The sequence below is a fragment of the Dermacentor silvarum genome, chromosome 1 (assembly GCF_013339745.2).
Source record: "Dermacentor silvarum isolate Dsil-2018 chromosome 1, BIME_Dsil_1.4, whole genome shotgun sequence".
NCBI lineage: Eukaryota > Metazoa > Arthropoda > Arachnida > Ixodida > Ixodidae > Dermacentor > Dermacentor silvarum.
The window spans coordinates 12,202,692-12,225,459 of NC_051154.1; the positions used below are offsets into that span (position 1 = coordinate 12,202,692).

General features: G+C 47.1%; 1 protein-coding gene across 1 annotated transcript in view; it reads left to right on the forward strand.

The window, feature by feature from the left end:
• Nucleotides 1-18,900, forward strand: part of LOC119456782 (protein kinase C iota type-like) — a 42,764-nt gene extending 23,864 nt beyond the window's left edge. Inside the window, exons 8-11 of the mRNA XM_037718609.2 lie at nucleotides 563-694; nucleotides 7,222-7,301; nucleotides 9,875-9,971; nucleotides 18,799-18,900. Of these exons, the coding sequence (XP_037574537.1) occupies nucleotides 563-694; nucleotides 7,222-7,301; nucleotides 9,875-9,971; nucleotides 18,799-18,851 (362 nt within the window). The 3' untranslated portion in view covers nucleotides 18,852-18,900. The remainder of the gene's footprint in view (nucleotides 1-562; nucleotides 695-7,221; nucleotides 7,302-9,874; nucleotides 9,972-18,798) is intronic.
• Nucleotides 18,901-22,768: the final 3,868 nt, after the last annotated feature.

Here is a 22,768-nt window from a genome sequence, read left to right on the forward strand (position 1 = left end):
CGTAGAAGGGGGTTTATATTTGTGTCTTCTGAGCAACCTTCGTGTTGTTGAAGCCCCTTGTGTGAGTGCCATCCAATACAAATAACTCCTATTAGCAGTTTTTTCACAAGTTGAAATATCAGCTGAGAAAAAATTTGCTTGGGCCGGCATATTTGTAATAAAAAGATCGAATGAAACGCGCCTGCGCTGAGCAGCAATGTACCTCATGCTCCACACACTAGGCGCCAGCAGTTAACGGTACCAAGAAAAATATATTATGAGAACTTCGAAGTCATTGCTTAATTTATGGAGGATTCTTCTCGGGGCAAGTCCAGAGAAGGTTGTGTTCCATGTGAAATCTTTGCGTGACGCATAGTACATGCTAAGGGAGCCCTGCCACAGAGATCTTTTCGCGTAAGCGCACATACATAGTGACAGTAGATGCATTCGTCTCCAAAAAATTCACGGGCTCGGCGTATTTCGACGAGACTGTATGGTTCAGAAGCGTCACGTCGAGGACCTTTGCAGTGATTGCATGTTGCAAGGCCTGCGTCTTCACAGAAGTCTTCCATGCCCCCTCCAGGTATGTCCGCCGATTGGTGGTCTTTCGGCATAGTGCTCTTCGTGATGCTCGTCGGCAAAACGCCCCTCGCCATCTACGCCGCCGAGAAAGGCGTCGACCTGCACCTGGCGAGGCGGGACATCCGCTATCGGCGTAAGTATGGAGCGCGGGATACAGGCAACTTTCACGGAAGACGAACTTCACTATCACGGGCTCGAACAATTTCCAGCCATGTCTTCCTTTTAGTTACTTTTTTTAGCAGCCGTTCCTTCAAGTCTTGGTGACCGAATTAGTACGACCAGATGAAACAAACGGCGTAATGAACCAATTCTGAAAGCTGTTTCTGACTAGCTGGTGCACGAGCGCCGGACAAATGAAAAAGCCAACGAGGCGATAGCCAAAATGAAAGAGCGGATTCTTTTTAATCACGAATCTGACCAAGGGTACAATACTCAACATCGATGAATACCGCGACATTGTCGAATTCTGTCATGGCAGCATTTTGAGCCAATCAGAGAGGCCGTAGCAGCCCTCTGAGCTAATCGGAGCTGACAAGATGGCGATTCGACAATATCGCGGAATTCGCCGATGCCCTGAATAGCACCTTAGGGCCGGTATATTTTAGCGATGCCTTATGCCTTATTATATACTAGTCTTATCAGCCACCGCTCACGGCCGGCTGGTCCCGTTGATAACGTGAGCGGACCGTCGCTCTGACCACTGACCAAGCGCGATAAGCGCGAAAGGCATTAGCACCTGAAAGGCATCGCTACAAAATACCGCCCCAGGGCCACGACTTTTTAGCGGTACCTTTCCTATTACTATTCCTTTTCGCGCTTCATCAGTGGTCAGTGCGACGCGCAGCCCGCGTTATCAACGGGATCAACCGGCCGTGAGCGGCGAATGGTACGGCTGGCATATAATCGAGCAAAATGCATCGCTGGAAAATCGCATCCCAGATCTGGCATGGGCATCATGCGCACTCTGCGATGTCGATTGCGCTGCTTGTTTTAATGGGTAACTCAGATGGAACTGGCAAATCACTCTCATTATAGATTTTGCATTTTCGTAGACTGTCTTATTTTTTTTTTCACAGCAACTGACACTTTCTTTTTTTGCAATAAACATGGCTGCACAGTGAGAATGGTACCACATGCATACACAACTAGTAATGTATCGGAAGTGGCCGAAAAGTGATGCTTCTCGTTTCAATATTGCATTCGGCGGCTTTCTTGCATTCTTGCCCTGCGTTTCTGGTTTAGTAGCACAGTAGCTGGGCCAGCTGCACGTCTGTGCCAAAAGGTAGCAGCCTGACCGCCGTGTGTCGCCCGTGTAAGTACGGAATTGGCGCGTTATTGCAGCATCTTTTTTTTTTTGCGTGGCGAAACCAATGCACGCGCAGCAGTCGCGCCTGGCGCGAGCCCTTCGGACAAGCTGGCTCCAAGATAGCGTCGGCGCAAAGAATGGACATCAGTGTTTTCACGCTGCGGTTCGTACTGTACGCCCTTGCTCTGTCAAGGTCGCGAGGCGTTGATGGCAGCGTCAGATTGGCCAGCGAGATCAGAGAACGATGGCCGAAAACACTGCGGTCGACCGAGAGCTATCGACTGCAGCCTAGCGACAGCGGCTGCATGCTACTGCCGTGGAGCGCTATTGTCACACTTCTCTTCAGAATGCTGACGGACCATCCGAAAGACGATCGTTTTCTGAAAGACGTCAGTGTGGCCCCAGAAAATTTGCCTCGATACCTGGCGGACCACCAGCCCAGCGTCAAGTTCATCCTCCACATCACAAACTTTGCTTGGATCCTGGTGGCTCTTGTCGGCGCAGGCGTGATTGGCGCGCGCTTTGCGAACCAGTGCGGCGGCGACAGACGACAAGAGGTGGGACCCAACTACATGTACTACTACACAAAGCTTCTGACTGTTGTCGAGGGTGTCATCGTTCTCGCCTTCTGCGCCTTCGTGCTTCTGTTTGCAGCGAACTACGGCCTTGGCGTCAGCATAGGACGGGCACCGGAATACTTCGAAAATGCTATGCACGACCTGAGGGTTTATACAAACCTCACCAGCACCGAGATGAAGCCCGTGGTGAAAATGCAAGCAAGCCATCGCCGTCTCTCCTTCCGCGGATTTGTCGCGTTTGTAAGACATTCAAGAAGACCAATTAGGTGGACAGACGACAAGCTCCGGAGCGCTTGGGACGCTACTGAACGTGAGAGACGACGGGCCGACAAGCTCCTGGCAGACATTTCCACTCATGCAAGCGCTCAAGGGAAGGCAACGCACGAAGTGAAAACACCCAAAGGAACCCTAACGGAACAAGGGATAGCAAAGATGGCGCAACGCTTTGCCTGGTTTGACGAGATGACTGGCGTGTGGGGGTACTACGCACATCCAATACTACGGCCTATCGCCGTCTACTCGATTGCAATTGCAGCAGTAGTGGCCGCAGTAGGGACTGCCATCGGACACCAAAACCATTCGGAAGAGGAAGACCCCGTGAAGAGAAAAAAGATATCGAACATTGCTGGACACGCTCTGCTTGTAGCCGCGTTCATTATGCTCGTGTTTTGCGTAGCGGCCCTACTTGTTCTTAAGCGTAGCACACCACACGCAATTGCAGGTCAATGTTATCTTTGCGATACGTACAGAAGAAAGGAATACCAGCAGTTAGACTTTGCCCAAGATCTAGCGTGGCCCAGTAAAGAGAGAGCCGATATATATGCCAACATGTATGTTGGTGACGTACTGCGGCACTGCGGCGGCGAAGGTGTATCAATAATGTATTTTATAAAAAAGGGCAAGAACTCACGTGAAAAGCAAGTGCCACAGCAACCCACCAAGGCTAATCCGCAGAAGTTAGGTTTGCTGCTGCCCAGAAGAGCAGGCTTCAACTGCGAGACTGCAGCGTCTGTTGTTGAGAAGCATTTTCTCTCTTGGGAGACAGGCGCCGTGCAGTACCACAATAACCCGGTTACAACGTCTGTTAAACGCCAGAAGAAAGTATTAGGGACCAACGGAAGTGGCACAGACGTAGAAGAAGTGGCTCGCCACTATTACATCTGCTCAATACTCGAGTGGTACGTAACTTTCAATGTACAGTCGTTGGATTCCGACTTTGTAGCCGAAGATACCTTAGGAAAGGCTGCCGCCATGGCGAGGCAGTATCACGGGCCCGGAATGTGCTCACCTGTGTTCGGGATCGTCAAAACTGGATTTTCTCTATTCTGCGACTCATTTTTGGAGTATTTGAAGTCGGTCATCCTCACGCTCTTTTTAGTGGTCTTACTATTTTTCGTGGGCATGCCCTCACTACTAATGCTGTCAAAGTATTATCTCATCATGGAACCACCCCCTGAACCTGTGCAGCCATCGCCTCCGCCGACGCGAAAGCCCAAAAAGAAAGGCACCACAAAAAGGCCGCGAAACGTAAAGGGTGGCCGGCGGAATAAGTCGGGTAGCGATATTCTGAGTGGAAAATTTCGTAGCCACGATGCAAAACTAGGCAAGGTGGGAGCCGGGACAGATGTTGTAGCTACCGACAGTCCATCTAAATCTGAGAACAGCGACTCTAAGGGCGCCAAGACGGAACTAAACGCTGGCACAGCGGGGAAGAAAACTAAGAAGCCAAGCCAAAATGATCAAGCCAAACAAAAGCAGCGGGGCATAGGAGGGCTGCGTCTGCTGGAATCCCCTGATTCGCTGTTATCGGAGGAGTCGGACATTCTTTCATCAGAAAGGAGCAGTAGCTTTACCAGCATTGACACGGAACTGAGAGAGCCAGCTATCAGCATAAAAAACGTGAAAACTCAGTCAAAACCGGAGTGGTGCATCGTCGACACCAGTACGATGACGATACCAATCTCCCAATTGGAACGGGCACGCGATTTACTGACATCTGGCATTACGGAGTCTTTGGCGCCTAAGAAGTGTAACGTCGAGGTTCTGAAGCTTCCACAAAACTCTAATTGCCTTGTTCACGGCACGGGGCTTAAGCAAGCCATCCAACCCAGCTCAGCTGTCTCAGGGCATCCAGCAAAGTCCAGCTGTGGTCCAGTTGTGGTCGACGTAAGGCCTCAGCAGGATATCCCATATAACCCAACTACTGAGAAGCCACAGTCAGTCGTCGTCACGTCGACTAAAGCTCCTACGGAGTTCTGTACAGCGGATCGCAGGGAAATGACTGAAAAGCAGTCGCGGTTGCCTACAAAATAGAACTGCGGTTTGAAAAGCGCCGCGTCTTGGGCGTTGGTAAATAAACAAATGCTTCGTATTGCTGGCATTGCATGGCGCGCGCTCCTTGTCTCGAATTTGGCGGGAATGTGGCCGTACCCTGGAGGGGGCGCGAGGCCACGTGTGTTCTTTTTGCCACGGTGCAGCGCGTTGCAGTGCCACCGAAGGCGCTTCTTCCGGGCTGTAGCAGTGATGACCCCGATGGGGTAGAGCCTGCCCGATGCGTAACGACGGCAGCTTCCTGCCCGTGTGGAGCGAATTCGGTCGCCGCCTCGCCTTGATGCTCGTCTCCTCCCCCAAGAATGCCCAACTTTTGGAACGCATCGGCAACGCGCGAGGACTGTTCAGCATCTGCGCCAGCCTGGCTCAGCACCAGCCGCCGGTCTTCCGCATGGCGGTGGCTCTCTTCGCCGTCAGCGGCTTCATGGTGCCCGTGGGACTTGGATTCCTGGGCTTGCGCTTCATGGGAAAATGCGGAGGCCAGCGGGTTCAGGTGATCACGCCACTCTACAATGAGCTGTACAACGGACACTGCGTGGCCCTCGGCTCGCTGACAATTACGTCGGTGATAGTCAACGTGCTGCTTGTGGGCTTCGCTTTCGGCATCCAGAACTCTCTACGCGAGACATCAATCTTCTATGCCCGCGGCCTAGACGACCTCGAGAGTTTCTTCCGCGCCAAGGACACTCCTCACTCCAGGAACAGGTCACACCTTGTACTAAGGAGCGCTGCACTACAGGCGCAGAAGTTAGACTCCGACTTTGGAGAGGCCTTCGAGCAGTACCTTCTGCAAAGGCTGGACGTGAACCCTTTCGAGACCAAGGGCCCCGTCTGCGGTAAGCTGCTGCGTGCCATGCTTGGCGAGAACGACGAGCTTCGGAACGCAAATTGCAGCGCCCTCGAAAAGACGCAACAAGAGCTGGTACATAACGCCACGAAAGTGTTTAAAAAAAAGACAGTGGCCGAGAGAAGACGTCTAGCGCGGGCGCTTCGGATTAGCGCTTTCTTGGCTCAGAACGGTGGCACTACCAATCGCAAAAAGCTCGCCGCCGTTAAGGTCAAGTTTCAAAAGTTTGAGCAAAAGTTTCGATTGCGCCACCTTTTTGGATCCCTCGCCCCACTCATGATGATGCTTCTGTCCATGGTTGTTGGTGTTGTAGCCGCTCTTTTGATAGTGGGGCTTGCCATGGGCATGATCAACCACGACCGAGGCATGGCACCCACTCTACGAAACGCGTTTTCGCACAAAGCAGGCCTAATTATGCTCTATAGCCCCGTGGTGTTGTTCGCGTGCAGCGTGCTTGCAGTTCCCTTAGCTGGCGTACTGCTTTCCGGTTGTGTTGTTGGCGAGTGCTACATTTGCGAGCCGTACCGCGGTAGAGAAAGGCATATACTGGACGAAGCCGCTACGAAGCTGCTTTCTGGAGACACCACTCTTCTTCCCAGTAAAATACTGCACTCTTGCACGGAACGGAGTCGGCGATCACTGAGACCGCATATGCAAAGCGCTATCCTCCAGGTGTCAAGAATACGGCGACGTAGGAGTGCGGATCATGCGGCAGAATGCACCAAGGACTGCGCGCAAGGGACACCGGGCAGGGAACTCTCCGTCAATACCACCACTGACTTGAATGCTGAAATTATTCAGCCAGCGTTGTCGGATTTTTACGTCGCGATGGTTACCAATGCAGAAATTATGCTTAGCCGACTGCGTGGCAAGACCCGATACAGCGCAGCTGCAGAGTGCCGCATTGTGTACAACGTGATGAACCACGGTTACAGCTTGTTTTGCGGGGCACTGCTGGGCAACTACCATGGTGCTTGGACCAGCCTCCTCTTCCTCGCTGCCTTACTAATGGCTACCGCTGTGGTTAGCGTCCGCCTGTCCAAATTCCACCTCGTCATGGACCAGTATTGCTACGCGGGCTGGGACAGGCGCATCTTACGCAAAGCACCCAAGAGACGGAAGGTGCCGACTAAGCGACCTGGTCCAAGGCCTTCTGTCGAGAATTTATCTTCACCAGACAATAGTGAGAGCCTGGAGAAAGACGAGTCTGACAGCGCGGGAGCTGACACGACTTCGAGGCAGACGCGAGAGCATCCCAGTGACAGCGATGAAGACCCAGGCTCTTTGGGAGTCTGGCATTCCGAGGCTTGGCTTCTGGGCTCACTAACCAAGGGCGCTTCTTCGCTGACAGCAGCGCGCGCTGATAGCAACCAGCTAACGGAGGATGCCTCCGAAAGCGACTTGGGGCCTACAGAAAGCGTTCAGGCTGCTACTATGGAGGAGACGTCGACGGCCAACAGTTGAGCCTTCGTGACCACACTCATGCACCTTCTTCCTGATTCACGTTACTGCTTTGTTTTTGTGGGTGCCTCTAGACGTGCTCGTATTCGGTGTGTGCTGTGCTTAAATGGAGTGTTGTTTCTTTCTTATCTAAATAGTGGCCTTGATTGCGCCTTTGAAAATTCCGAGGACATTGTCGAGGTCTGCACAAACGCTGCTCAGAGAAATCCTGAAAGAGGTAAGCAAGTTTATTTCATCACAGTGCACACACTAATTTGTTATAGTTAACTGGTGCACAATGAGGCATGCAATGTTGCCGATGCATAACTTAGTCGTTAGGTTTGGAACTGTATCAATATTTAAGCTGACGCGAATATGTTGTTAACCATAGATTATTACAGTTGCGACAAGTGGCCGAACGTTTATGCGAGTTAATATAAGAACGCCACTTGAAGACACGCATAAACTAAACTTATTGTGCAAATTAGGGCCAACGCCTAAGATAGGAAGAAATATTCGCTGTTAGTAGGGCGGTTACAAGGAGGTCTTGTCATCCATATTCTGTTTCATGTAACAGGCATCAGTCATAAAAGGATGTCCTTGTCAAATTTCAACTTCTGTCATTTGTTCCCGCGAATGACGTTAGCAGCAAGAAATTCATTTTCCTCATCGCCTGCGTTTGTGATAGAAAATGACAGTACTGCCTCTTTCCCAGCAAGCTCCTTCGTAGTTAAACATCGTCTTAAACACCGTCTTAAACAGTGAAAGACGGCGGTGAAATAGTACTGTTCGCGCTTTAATCTTGCATAATTTCTTGTGACGTGTCGTGGGGGGACACTGCAAAGGCTGCGGGATAGCGGCACCTGTTTCTATTAACAAACAGGAAGGCGAAATTGCGTCGCACCACCTAACTCGTGTGATTCTCAGAAGCCAAAATGGATTTCCCTGTACTTGAGACGGTAATATTTAGTGGCAATGCATTTTGCGACCATGATTACGTTTTCCAGCTCGCAACTTTTCGAGTGATAAAATGCCACACTTAACGAGCTGGCCCTTGTGAGGGAAGGATAGCTGTTTGCCGGGATAAGTCTATTTCTAAAGCTGGACACTCATGCCTAGCGCGGTTGAGTGCGCTGTGAGGCGAAGAAAGACTTTCTTGCGTCGTTGCTTAGTTTAAAAGAATATGCCTGTGAGCATTGGTAGTCAAGTACGGCCCAATTCACACCTTTTATAGATCTTAAGAGCTGCTTGCCACTGGTCCGCCGCCTTCGCTAATATGTCCACCAACCTAAGTGGCTGCATCTGTGCTTACGAAGTGTTCTAGCGTAAGATACTTTGTGTGTGTGTGTGTGTGAATACGGGCCCTGGATACGTAAGTGAAAAAATTTTCAGCGTGATGTCCTCACCCTAGCCTTGGTACTGCTATCTGCTTGCTTTGTGGAGCGGTGCTCCAGCGCTTTATAGGCAAGAGAGTTTTGGAGGTCCGCACGCGCATATCGATACGCGACTCGATACGTATAAATGTCAGCTTGCACTTCCAATTTTGCTGCGGCGTATTAGTTAGCACATTGCAAAACAGGGGCCGTATTCTCAAACCTTCCAATTTTGCGCTTCGTTATTGGATCTATCATGACTCGCCAGCGGCCGCGTCGCCGTTAATGCTTGGATCCGCCGCTCAATCGATCCCAGCGATAACGATGCCTCATAACGCCTCTTGCTGGACGAGTCACTGAAAGAATAGCCCCCGACCAATGACTTAGCGCTTCTGACGGATAAATCTTCTGAAATAGCGGCAAAAGATGCAAAAAAAAAAAATGTGAGACAAGGGAGACGTGATCACAACGCTTGCGTATGCCGCGCCTATGCGCTGTCCAATCAGGATACAAAAGCGCGAGGAAGCGTGAGGAAGTGAGCGGAAGCAGCTAGCACGGCGGAAAACTAGGCGCGTTTTGTAATGTATTTGTTTAAGCTGTTCATGTGGCCGCTACAAGTCCGTTGCAAGACAGCGAGTTGGATCCTGTCATCCCCCGGGGCTGTACAGGCAGTACTGGCGCATAGCAAGCCGGTTGCGATACTGCCAATACGCTCGCAGCGGTCTATCTGCCCGCACGCTAGATAAAACGATAGTCTTCTCTTCTGCGCATGTAGTACTTAAGGCGCCTATTTCTGGCTGTCCTTAAGGACAGCCAGAAATTTTGTGTCCTAAATGGAAATTCCTTGAACTCTACTTTATCCAAAATTTAGCTTCCTTGATCATGTAGTTGCCGGGGTGTTTACAACAGAAGATTGCAATATTTGGCAATTTTCAAAAGCAAATTATCCAAAAAGTAAAAATTAAAATTAATTTGCTACGTCTAGGAACTAGATAAATGTCCTAAAGCTACAGAGCAAGCCGCAATGCAGTAAGTGTGGTAGTTTCTTCTAAATATGGTCACAACTGAGACACAGTTCGCAAAAACCATGTATCTCATGCTTGTTCTTGAGCATTTATTTCTAAATCACATTAATCAATTTCCTTATATTATATATAGTTGGAATCTACAAGAATTAAGCTTTTTATGGTATATACCACAACTTTATATCCTAAGTAAAAGAGCCGCCACGGTTACTCCAAAAGTACTGAAAACGGGGGGCTCGTGCCGCCGGAGTGGGACCACCGCCTTAAGCGCGTTTGGTCAAAAAATGCCACTCATTTTCGATGCCGCGGGACGTGCATTCCGCGAAAGTGTTCTTTATCTTGTGTATCCCCCTATTCTCAGGCTGACTGGAGTGCTTCCTCCTATATCTACAACTTTTTTTCTCCTTTCATAGAATCCAAAAAGGAGGCTGGGATGCAGACCCGAAGGTGGATTTGACGACCTCATGAAGAACCCCTTTTACGCCCCCATCGACTGGTCAGAGGTCTCGTGTAAGTAGTCCCTTTGCTCAATCAGTTTATCGCTTCCGAGGGAGAATATTTCCAATATTAAGATGGCTTTACTGTGCTTGAGCCACAGTGTAAGAAGGGAACGTGCTCTGACGAGCGCGGGCGGCTCGTCCCACAATGCGCCGGGCACCGCCGCAAGAGGCAGCACATGTCTTGGTGGCCTTTCGCTCCGCAGTTTCTATCGGGGCTTCAATGAAAGCGTTCTTGCTCTCGCGCTTCATTTTTTGCAGTTATTCAAACGTTTCCGCCTTAAAATCATTTTCATCCACCATAGAAGCATCTTACACACCTATCGTTGTATTTAGTGAGTGCCGGCGTGGATTGCGGCCTCTAAAAACAGTTTGGTCCGCACTGTGATATCGTGCAGATGCAGATGGCTAACGCTCACGAGAGTCAACAGTTGGGCGAACTAATACAGATACATCGCAGAAAAATAGCACAACTTTACAAGGACGAATGAATAATAGAAACACAAAGGTGCCGGTGTGTCTTTTTTTTTTTCTTCGCTCTTGTAAACTAGCGCTGTTTTTCGCAATGGCTAACGCGACACCTTGAGTTTTATCTTGGCATTTTGAGTTGGAATTTTGCGAAAGGACTAACTTTAAGTTATCTGTTGTGTGGGGGACTTCGCACTGGCAGGTCGGTGAACGTATACGCAGTTATAATTTTGTGTATTTTATCGGCCATTCATACGTGTATCTGCAAATGTTGCGCCACGCAGTGACGAGCTCGTATAGCTGAATGCATTTTTGCGGGCGTGCAAGGTCCATCCGGTGGCTTTCTGCGTGTTCAGTGCGGATAATTACACGCGCACCACTCCCTCCCGAGAAACGTAGTCCCATTGTGTTCGTTTGAATCGACAGAAAAAAACGAACGATTATTTTGTCATGTCACCCTGAGGGCACTTCACTTAAGCACATGCATATGACTGAAGGCACTCCTGCCGTCGCAAGTGCACTTTGAAATGATGGCAACCTTCTTGCTTCCTCTTATAGCCATCAGCCCCAGACTTGCAAAGAGAATGTCTCTTTTCGCCCACTCAGCGTAATTCTATTGGATTTTGTAATTCAACGCAGTCGGAAGCCGTAGTGAAATGCTGTAAACACCTCTCAGTCCCTCAACGCAAATGAGAATTCATTTTAAGACTGCGCTGACTTAAAAGCACTATACGAAGAAACACAAGTTGACAAGACAAAGCGCGATGTAATGTCGCGAGTTGACGGACACGCTTTTTCCTGTCAACTTGTGTTTCCGTCTTGTCTCTTCGTGTAGCGCTCTTAAGTAAGCGCTTTCTTAAAAGAAATTAAAATGAACCAACTAGCCCCATTGATTGCTCTGCTGATGAATTAGAAGACGGTTCAGAAACAAATAATTCAGTGCCGATTTAGCGATAAATGCAACAAAATGCATCAGCATTAGGTCGCACCTCTTCGTTGAGGTCCCGGATCCAGGATTGAAACCGCGTTCACCCCACATTGCAAAGTGCTGTTCGGGAGCTTACTCGACACACGTCCTGTCTCCTCGAGGAGCGAAGTGCAAATGACGGTGGTCCGGAGCAGACCACGATCAGTTGCACTATATATATACATACACCACGTGTGACCGGCTTCCCAGTCTTCGCACACATACTTTTTTTCCCACTTTGACACTCCTAATACTAACGCATAAATAAAGAACGAGTGAGACCAAAAAGGTTTAAATCACATACCGGATCATCGGGCAATGCTTAAAGCGCAGTGAATGCCACAAAGATGAATTATTGGCTGGCGACGGAGAAAATGAATAAGAAATTGGCACACTTGTGAGCATCATGTTTCGTAGAGGCTCGTAAATATACCCTGTAAAGTGGACAGTTTCCCATTGAAACCCCAGCGCAGCCAGAGGTCACCAAAACACACCGCGGCGCTCTCTCTCTCTCCCATTGCGCCGGCGCGTCGTCGGGTTCACGTTCCTTTTGACTCCGTGGCTTGAGCGTAGCGGTGGATGAAACATGAGTTACGAAAATTGAGCAATCATTTTAGGCCCGAGACAAGCTTACTCGCTAATGCCTCAAGTGCAAGATAGCGTTAGGGAGTCCTTTGAGGAGTAATTGTTTTCTCCCCATCGCTTTCTGCAATAACGTCTTCGAGGTTATCTATTGTGATGGCAAAGCTGATGGCTGAAAGGAAGGAACCTTCGTGTAAATCATTACAGCATTTGACGGAAGTCTGCCTTATGGCATTCAGAATCTTGTAAATTAATTAGGCAGTTTTGTATATTTTTCGTAAAAGCCCATTAACTGAAAGACAACTGAGTAATAATCTCATATCTGTTGCAATTTTCAAGCAATCACGCAATCATATGAAGCAAACAGACAATGAAGCCTTAGGGTAATTTTTTTCTTTTAATGTAAATATAGAAATCTACAGTGGGAGCTAAGCCCACGTCTTCGCATTTCGGCTTAAATCGCGGCGCAGTTTACCCGTGCACTTCCTTCGGTGCGTGTGGTAGATGTAGCCCCGATCTATTCTGTTGGCATCATATGATTGTGACTAGGTAAAATCGTGCTCCTCGGTTCACTCCCTTCTCGTGACAACAGCGCAGTGTCCTAACAGTGTTTAGGCAGTACTCACACCTGCCATGTGTTCGTGACGTCCCGAGGTGCGCGAGGTCTTGATCGCAACGGAGGGCCCTGTGCTCAATCCACAGGTGCGACAGAAAAGGAAAAGAAACTAAGATTTCATAAAAAGGCCCCTAAGACCAAGCGCTGTCCAAAGTGTGCGGCTAAACGTCAGGAACAAAGGTAGCGCACCTGCTTTCCTCTCTACTCTGTTTCTTGCTTCGGATCCAATCCCGAGCGCTGGAAGTGGGCGCTGGGCTGCATGAAATTCGCAGTAGCTGTAGTTCAGCCGCACACCGTATCCCGACGTGCGACAGCCTTCTTTGCGACGCATTTGCTGAGGCGTGTTCGTCGAAATGATGTTAGCATGCTCAACGCAATATTCGTTAGGAGCCTCGCTACTGTCGCACGCTGAATGATTTTGCGGTCGGGCCATGCTAAGTCACTGGGAGGGAATTTTTCGCCCTGAGAAGCTGCAAGCCATGATCGGTCTCGCTGATCTAAAACGGGCACTGTTGTGAAACTGTCACCAGATAAAGCGGCGAATGTATGAGGCAGATTTGTTGTAAGAATGGTCGGTTTTGTAGGCGGCTGCTCAGTGAACAACGACGATAGTTGGTGATACACGAGCTGCTGCTGCCGTATCGACCGCTATTGAGACGACGTGTGGCTTCCAAACATGACGCCAAGTACCACAATACCGCCATGACTTTATGGGGCACAGTCGAGTCAATTTCTGGCTTAGTTCGTGAACTGCAGTGGGGAGGGGGGCGGACACAGGACAAGAAGAGAGCCACACAGATTATATGTCCTAACGCATTCTACTATGGAGAGATTGTTCCTTGAGTTCTTGGTTATCTACTGTAACATAGTCCCAACTGAATTGCTTGCAATGTGTATACTGAGCTTCATCCTGATGACCGCAAAATCTTATCAGTGCACGAAAGCAGCGGACTAGGAAGTACAAAATCCATGAGAAATGTTTTTATACTGGAAAACTGAGATCGCTGTGATCCATTTTTCGCAAAATATGACTCCAAGTGAAATCACAGCGCTTAAGTTTGTTCGCTACTTACATATTTGCGCCTTCTCAGTAGCCGAACACAGCACCAGGTGCTCGCTGCATGCTTTTCCAAAGTTGGCAAAGTCCGATGGCATGCGTTCGTATTTGAACATTCTCAACGAATACGTTTCACGCAAAAAAATAAAAAATAAAGGAAGAAAGAAAGCCTTTCTTGCTGCAGTATTCACAATGAGTAAGTGCCGTTACCTGCACTACATACGGATATTTATTTTGCACCACTTGTCATTATTAAAAGTAGAGCATGTGGCACTAAACAAATGGATAAAGAAATAGAAAACAAAAAATCGTGATGTTTTCAAGCGTTAAGGCATGTGCCAAGGGAAACATTAATCGTATCGCTACACTAGTTTCAAAGTTATTTTCTCGACTTTTCTGTAGACATATATACGTATTTAGAGTTAGAACAATGAAACAAGGAAACACAGACAAATTAACACTGCATTATTTGTAACGGTGGTTTTATTTACAGCAACTGCGGTTTTATACATGAGCACATGACCACTGTCACTTGCCATCGTGGATTGCGTATAACCATGTCAAGAAAGAAAGAGCTGGCAGGCTTCACTCACTCCTTGCTTACCTCAACTTGATTACTGCGAACATGTTTAGGCTACGGTGTTTAGGCGAAGGCTCCTGCCCTCCATCCTCTGGTCCGGCGGCGAACGTTTTCTTGCAATTTGTGAAGCGGGAAATGTCTACTAAAGTGCGGTACTTGGACAAGTGTGCTAGGGCAATGAGTGAAGTACGCTGTCGCTCACGCTGACGCGTCCTTTCAAGCAAATCGTCTCTGAGCTGCAGGGAACGGACACGTTCGGCCTGCTGCCTAGCTTATCAGTGTTATCACTGTTTATCGTGGTTAGAGCGGTCGGATTAAAGCCGCATTTGTGTTGCCCCGAAGGGGCATCGCTAATGGTCGGAGCTCTTAGTCTAGGGCTCCGCTGGCTCTTGCCATCTTCTAACTCGATTCCCCCTACTACCGGGCAACTTTTTAATGCGTAAGCATTCTTTGGCGAGTACGCCAACAAAATCTGTCTGTCCGGTGACGCCCTATATCCGCAAAATAAATGCATAATTCCTCAAGTTAACACATGTATTCCTTATATTAGTGCAAGAGCGTTAGAGTGGTAGCGTTGGAAAAAAAAAAACTGTTTACATCACCGCCGGCGCGTAAAGGTCGTAAGAAAAACGAAAAAAAGAAAAAAAAAAACCAGTTGGGACGGCGATTCGGCTCACTTGATACAATATATCTGCAAAATAAATGCATAATTGGTCAAGTTAACACATGCCATTGTTATAATAGTGTAATAGTAGATGATTGATAGTGATGGGTAGACATGTATACGCTGGCTAAAAAAAGTAAGCAAGAGCTAAGTAGCAGCTGAGCCAAAGAATGATTACGCATTATTAGACAATTCGCAGAACTTGTGTAGCATTTTTGTTTTGTTTACGGCAATCGTTCGAAAGGACGGACACGTTCAGCCCATTCCATAGCTCATGAGAGCTGTTTGCAGTAAAATATATATTTGGCCATGATGACTACCCAAGCTACAATTAAACGCACGTGTCCCTTTTCCCCTTGGTAAAAAATGATTCTACTACTACCCTCTCCCGTATATCGTGGAGTTTACTGACGTGTCTCGTTTCTTTTTCTTGAAAATTAGAAACCGGCGCGCTTTCGCATCTTATTCAATGACCGTCGCGTTGTTCGCCGAACCAATTCTTCACTTTCAGTTCATGCTCCCGCGCTCTTTTGTTTTACAGCGGCCCTTGAGTCCCATGTATGCTCTTGCAACTTGGAGGAATTTCATACCATACGTCTTTCGTATAATGCGCCGCTTTTGAATCGGACAATATCTTAGTAAACCCTTTAATTAACGTGGGGGCGAATTCACGATGTTATTCACAAGTGTTCTTGGCCATTGACTGGCCGCGTTCGCGAGTAACATGTCCGACTTCAAGATTGCCAGGAATTGGCTCTTTCGAACAATTCTAGCGTAAGATCTTTTTTCACTACGGACGTTGGTGCCGAATTCACAGAGTCACCTTCACTAATATGTCCGACCTTACGATTTGCTAGAATCTGTTTTTACAAACAGTTCTAGCGTAAGAATGTTTTTTTTTTGTGTGTGTGTGTGTGTCAATTCGGCCCCTGGGCCAGTATTCACGAAAAGCACTTACGCTAAAATTGTTCAGAAGATCAAATTTCAGCCAATCCCGAGGGTGGACATATCATTAGCGAAGGCGGCCGGTCGATAGCAAAGAGCGCTTACGAACAGAAAGCGTTGTGAATGCTGCCCAGAAAGAGGGAAGTTCTAGAAGTGCACTTCATTAAGCAGCTAGAATAATACACGTGCTTATGCGCACTTTCCGTAGTTCTGCCAGCTTGAGTTTACGTTTTGCGAGGTTAGTAATAGATGATGAGTCGTGGCTATAATGTTCGCGTGTATAAAGCCGCCGTTGTAGCTACACAATGCCGTGCTCGGAAGCAGCGAATAATCGTGTTGCGTAGTTTTAGCGCTGATATTGTCTCGGCAAGCACCAACTCATTCAAACCGATTTCCTGTAGTCGGTAGAAATTGCTTGCATTGTAGAAGTTGGCATGGAGATCATTTGTTAAACTCTTCTGAAAGCGAAACTGAGTTTTTGAAATGATGGACGCGCATTTTTTTCTCAGCACATACAAAATAATGTCCGTGTTATAATACATTGTATGCGTATCTTCATATACAATTAACTAGCGAGAATCCGAGGTTTATCTAAAAGGATTCGCAAGCGGATCTGAAGCGATGAACATACAAGTGGCGCCCGCGCTATAGTCGTTAAACATATTCAACTCTCAACTTTATGAGATAGCACGGTGTAATACTTTCCAGAGTAACTACGGATGAGTCTTCCATACAAATCCTTCTGTAACTGAGAGGTGAGAGCAAACTTTGCTTGTATTCAACCTAGGAAAACCCTTGGTTGCTGTTAGGAAAAGAGTGGCACTTTGAGCACACAGTGTAGCACATGTAAAAAAACAAGTGTATAGAGCACACTCCTTTTCGGACAATGCCAGAGTCTACCACTATGATCATCTTCTTTTCCTTAATCTGGTTCAAGTGTTCCGTCGTTGGAATTTAAATTATGTCAGCTAAGTGCTGGACTTGTTGGAGTGAGCATTTCCTTTAATGCACGCTTAATGCACGCAACCGGCGCGGTTGATGGTGTCGCCGCCTAAAGGAGCATCGGCGCATCTTCAACTACATCGGGTTGTTTTAGGCCGTCCCATATTTTGGAACATAAAATTCGGGTACGTCGCTGTGCACTCACAACCCGGTGCCTTATAGCTTGCTTGGTAATCGCTACACCGTGTGAAGTCTATTAACAAGGACGTCATAACTTTCAGCGCTTTATTACCGCCGTTTAGTGTTTTGGTATTCCCGGGACTTTAGTTGGTTTCACGCTGGTATAGATAGTATAAATATTTGAACAAATCGCTCGTGTATCGCTAACTTTGAAACCCATTTATTTCGGATCCACTTGAGATGTGTGGCAGTTAATGCCGCCTGTACTTCAAGACGTAACACATGAAGCGCAAATTGATTTAACCTTCAATTGAAAATGAAAGCCTGAGCAAGGTTTTAGCTCAGTCACATTTTAGAGTAAAGGTCTAATCCAATTACAATATTAACTATCGTTTTCAGGAGCAGTTTGACTACGTCCACTGCAAGACCGAGGGCCGTCTCAGAGATCTACAATGGCCACTTTTGTGCGTTAATCGAAGGCACCCATGCCAGCAAAATTCCTAATCTTATCACCTGTTTTAATTATCTGCCGCAATCGGCCACGTTTAACTTACCTTGACATACATTCAGTTTAATCTAAGTCATCTGTTCTCTGCACAAAGCTACGAATTTTGCTCGTCAAGTAGCGAAGAACAGTTCACTATGGTAATAATAGCATGTTTTTCACAAGCAGCATTCGCAGTCATACAAAAATAAAACGGTGCCTACTTCTTTGGACCTGAAATGAATTCTTACCCATGTTCAGAACATGTGTGCGTGAAAGTATCCCCACTGGTAGCTTGCATGACAAAAAAAAAAAAAAAAAAAAAAAGCTTCTCTTGCTCCTCGCGTTAAAAAAAAAGGGGGGGGGGGCGTTATACTCTCGGCTGAAGAATATCCAGCGTAAGCTGGAATTGTTACATTCACTGATTTCAAGGAACGATAGCCGCATAAAATTATAAACAAAGATGAAGTCTCGCCTTTTCACTGCTTTACTTGTAATCCACTATTTCAATCGTGAACGGTAAACGCAACTATAGCTTAGCTGTCACTGTTATCAACTGCCGTACTGGGTTACTCGAAATGCTGTGCCCCAATACCGTAAAGGAATAAGTTAGCTTTCAACGTGCTTTTCACGCGCACTTCAAAAGCTGCATTTTAGTTTGCGCATTGCAAAAGTGAAGTGCGCTGTATTTCGACAGAAGATTTTTACTTTTACTCGAACACACGCAAAGTGAAGGCTACGTACCTTGTATCGAACTCGTAACTCACCACGGAGCACATCAAAGACGGTTATATGTATTTCTTTATAAACTTTGTCGTGTGCCATAGCATTGCTAGCAGTTAGACAAGTGCACATTTTCTGTTTATCTCTTGCTCCGTCGTGCATGTTGTTTGCCATGTCAACATAGCGTGAACTCAGCTTCAATTTTACAATAAGGCCCAATGTTATAACGAAGGCCTTGAAGCGCCCGGCTATACTTATGCAACGCGCCGCTGGCAGCGTTATTTCCTTCTTCCGGCGCGCTAGCCGTATGGGTGGGCATCAACTTCTTGACTAAGCATAAGTAGGAAAAAAATGATCAGGTGGGGTCGGAAGTCGTAGTGGGCACTCTTTTGCAAAGGAGTGCTGTATAAGTGTGGGTATAGTACTGGGCGACCCTTTCCGCGTGAAAATACAGTTTAACGCAGTCGAGCCGCACATTGCGTAGCCCGAGGGTGAACACACTGTGTAGACGAAATGACAGCGTCGTTGGAATCCGCACCAGCGCGGCTGCTTATCGGACCCGTTGCGCGCGGCGTGCTGCCTGACTGCGGCCAACGCGTGTTGAGCCGGCGTGTGTGTTCTCTTATTCGCAGGCGGCTCTCTGCCTAGCACGACGAGAGAGGAAGGCTCCAACCTGTCTACGTAACGGCCCCGATGCCTCGGACCACGATGCGGAATAAAAATTTGGCACCCGCTATTCTGCGCACCTTCCTCATTTCTGACCCACATCCGCACACCCCGCACCGGAATCCCGAATGACCTACTTAACTCCTTTGTTGCGACCTTGACGGCGCCAATAGAGCTTGTTGCTGCTTTCGTATGGTAATTGTAAAAAAAAAGTATTGCGTTGCCGAAGAAGAAATAATACACAGCCCTTCTGCTTTTTTCCTTGCTAGCCATTTTCATCTTGAACTGCGAGATACCCTAGAGAGCATAGTGAGAACTTTCAAAGCTCGTGCTCATTATACATACCGCGCGCACGCGCGTCCAGGGCTGGATCGCAAGTCTTTGCATCTCAATAGCGCGGCCAGCCGGCCTAGCGAGAACCGGAGCCGCGCGGCTTTGGAAAATTGCTTTCCGATGCCTCTTCGCGCGCACATTTTAGCAATGGTCTCCGGGACGGGTGTTCCCTTTTTTACTCGTGCCCACGTGTCGCAGAACATTTGATAGGCTTGTGCGAGGGCTCTCAACAGGCTTGCAACCGGCCCGAAGGCAATAAAGTCGACACTGGCTAGCACATGTTATGAATACAGGCTCGAGTATTGCGTGCGTGAGGTGGATGGCAGCGGCTTGCGACCGACGAGATTGGTTTAAGCGGGGATGTTTTTTGGCCACGTGTTTTCTAGGGGCCAGGAAGCTGGCTTGTTTACGCGAAGTGTAAACTAGCAGGCTTCCAGGCCCCTAGAAAACTTAGGTAAACAATTTAGGTATCCTTAAGAAAAGCCCCATGTCATTGAAATTCCCAATAGCATCACCCATTTCACATTAGTGTATGTGGAGACATCCTTCGTACCACATAGATGTACAGTGAATCTATTGTACAGCTATTGTCCTCGGAGAAGTGTACGCGCTCTCTTATACTCATCTGTTAAGATGCATGACCTATAGACTGAGATTTTAATGCTGCGCCGGCACGAAGTGTAACGCAACGGCAGAATTTAGCAAGGCCTGAATCAAAGCAGCCATGCAGGGATTTAAACTGAGACTTCATGACATTTCGGAACAAGACAGAGTGCTCACAGGCAATATCCGGCCGAAAAAAAAAATAAGGCACGCTCATTTGTAGCTTAAAATTTGTTTCAGTGAGATTACTTCTTCGTTCCCGATGTCATTTGAGTCCGTCACACCTACGCAGAGGGATTTTTGCTGCAACTCGCATGTCAACATGCAGCTGACCTTCATTTGCAATTCACTGGCTCTAATAAAATATTGAACCTTCTTTATGTTCGGATGGTAAACTTCACCAACAAAATCCGCTTCAGCAAGTTTGACATCTGCTCTTTTCTGGAAAAAGGTGCTACACCTCTGGCCCGCGAGTCATTGCGGCTGTGTTACCTGTGTGGTAGAATCGCTCGCAGCGTCGTCATACCTTCGTTCCTCTGGTTTTCTCAGAATGACTGCTGTGGCTCAGAAATGCCAACAGTCGGACTTTCTTTTTCAATCAATCAATCTGTCTGTCCGTCCATCTGTCCGTCCACACCAATCAGCAGAGAGCTCCAAGAGAAAAAAGCCGTAGTGTTTGTTCTAGCCCTTGGTGGAACAAGGAGTGTTCATGTGATTACAGGCTAAGGAAAAAGGCGTTTTGGAAGTTGCTTATAATCAGTGCCCTAGTGTAATTGTATAGATTATAGGTTTGTGGCTGCGACATTTAAAAGAACAGTTGCCAATATTTAGGACAGCTATGATTGTCAGCGGTTTGGTTTTATTTGTAAGACTGGCAACAGAAAAAATACTTTTTCGATTCCTGAAAACTAAGATGATTACGGCACCAATAAACATTGAATCTGTCGTTCAAACACTCTATGAACTGACTAAATTACTGGAAGATATTGTTAAAGCTCTAGAAATTCGTTTTAGGTCCACATTGCCCTATCACGCACTTCTGCCTCCTCATGGTAACGACTTTAAAGAAATCACAATTCTGAAACTGGCAACAGTAGTAAGCCTGCTAACTCCTTCAGCGCTAGGCCATGATGGTGCTCTACAATAAAATTCGTTATATAATATATCACCTTCAGGTTCTGCCCACTATCGTAAGCCAATTTATTGGCAATTCGTTGATCCCTCCTGAATGGAAACACGCAAAAGTAATTCGTCTACTAAAAGCAGGGTGCTGCTTACGCCCTAGACAACATTAGGCCAATATCTCGCATCCAATCTTGTAAATCTCATCGAAAAAAAAAAAACACCGTTCACGGTTGCATAGATAATTAGTTGATAGAAAATATGATCTTGAGCCCGTGCCAAATGTGATTCAGACGTGGGCGCTCAATTTGGTGAGCGTATCTTTACCTAGAAAGCCGAATACAGCTTGTTCGATGCCGGAAACAATACACCACCTTAGTCAGCTTGGATGTTACTAACGCTTATGACAGTGTAAAACATACCATTTTAATAAAATCCCTTCATAATGCAGGCATTCCAACGTATTTATAGCGTGTTAAACATTTGTAAACGGCAGGAAATCTTACTGCTCTCAATGCGTATTGTAGCCTTTAAAATATAAACAAACTAGAAGCCTCCCCTAAGATTCCATCTTGTCGCAATCATCGTTTAATGCTGAAGTTTGTTTGCTGCATCAGTAGACACTCATACACTATATCAAACTCTGCAGTACTATATAAGTAGCCGTGAAAGTTAGCTTGATGGCATTAACCTCTCTCTTAATGTCGGCAAAGGGAGATCCTAGTTTTTCCTAAAACCGTTCCCGTACACATTTCGCTGATCTGCCGAGAAGAGGTTATGCCACAAGTGGAGTCACTTAAATATTTTGGAGTTATGTAGAACGAAAAACATTGCATGCAAGGGAGCATGTGCAGTAGGCATGCTGCGTAGACTGAGCAACAATCGCTACTGAATGTGCAGGGATGTTTTTGCAATGATTTATTGCATTTTAGAATGGGAAGCATTGCGCTTATGTCTTGATCTCTATAAATTTGCCAGGGGTCCGGCGATGGACCCCTGGCAGCCTAGCCCCGGGCACCAACAGCCATAACCGTTGGACATATAAAGTTTATTCCTATCCTATCCTCTAAATTTGCGCGCGAATGTTTATATAAAGAAACGCACCTTCCTTCTCTTCTCATTCGGTTCTCTATATCCTATCCGTGCAAACCTTTCTGGACACCTATGAATCCCCACAGAGAAAATCTCAGTACGTTTATAATAAATGAGTTGGACTCAATTTTTTAAGTATCAGTGGTCTCGTTTTAACGGTGCCCTCAAGTTGTTTTTGTGCAAGCTCTATTAGACCCATTAGAAGTTCACCTCTGTGAGATAGACTTTTTAAGCAGCTTTTCTCCAATCGCTAAGGCTGAGTTCGATGACATTGTGCCAAATAATGCTAAAAATTTGCTCTATCAATTCATAAATGATATTTTAAAAGTGACCTCACCCGCCATGGTTGCTCACTGGCTATGGTGATGGGCTGCTGAGCATGAGGTCGCGGGATCGAACCCCAGCCACGGCAGGCCGCATTTCGATGGCGGCGAAATGCGAAAACACCCGTGTACTTAAATTTAGGCGCACGTTAAAGAACCCCAGTTGGTCGAAATTATTCCGGAGTCCCCCACTACGGCGTGCCTCATAATGAGATCGTGGTTTTGGCACGTAAAACCCTATAACTTAATTTAATTAAAAGTGACCTTGCACAACTAGAATAAGAACTGTGATAGCGAATGACACTTCCGTATGTGAAGAGAAGGCAGGTGCGGGCACCGTGGGTGTGGGCATTATATCTCCATCTCTGAATTGGTCTTTTTCAATTCGACTACCTGACTTCGTGCCTATTTTTCAGGCTGAATTATTCGCAATTGTTTTAGCAATATATAAATTACCTTCAGT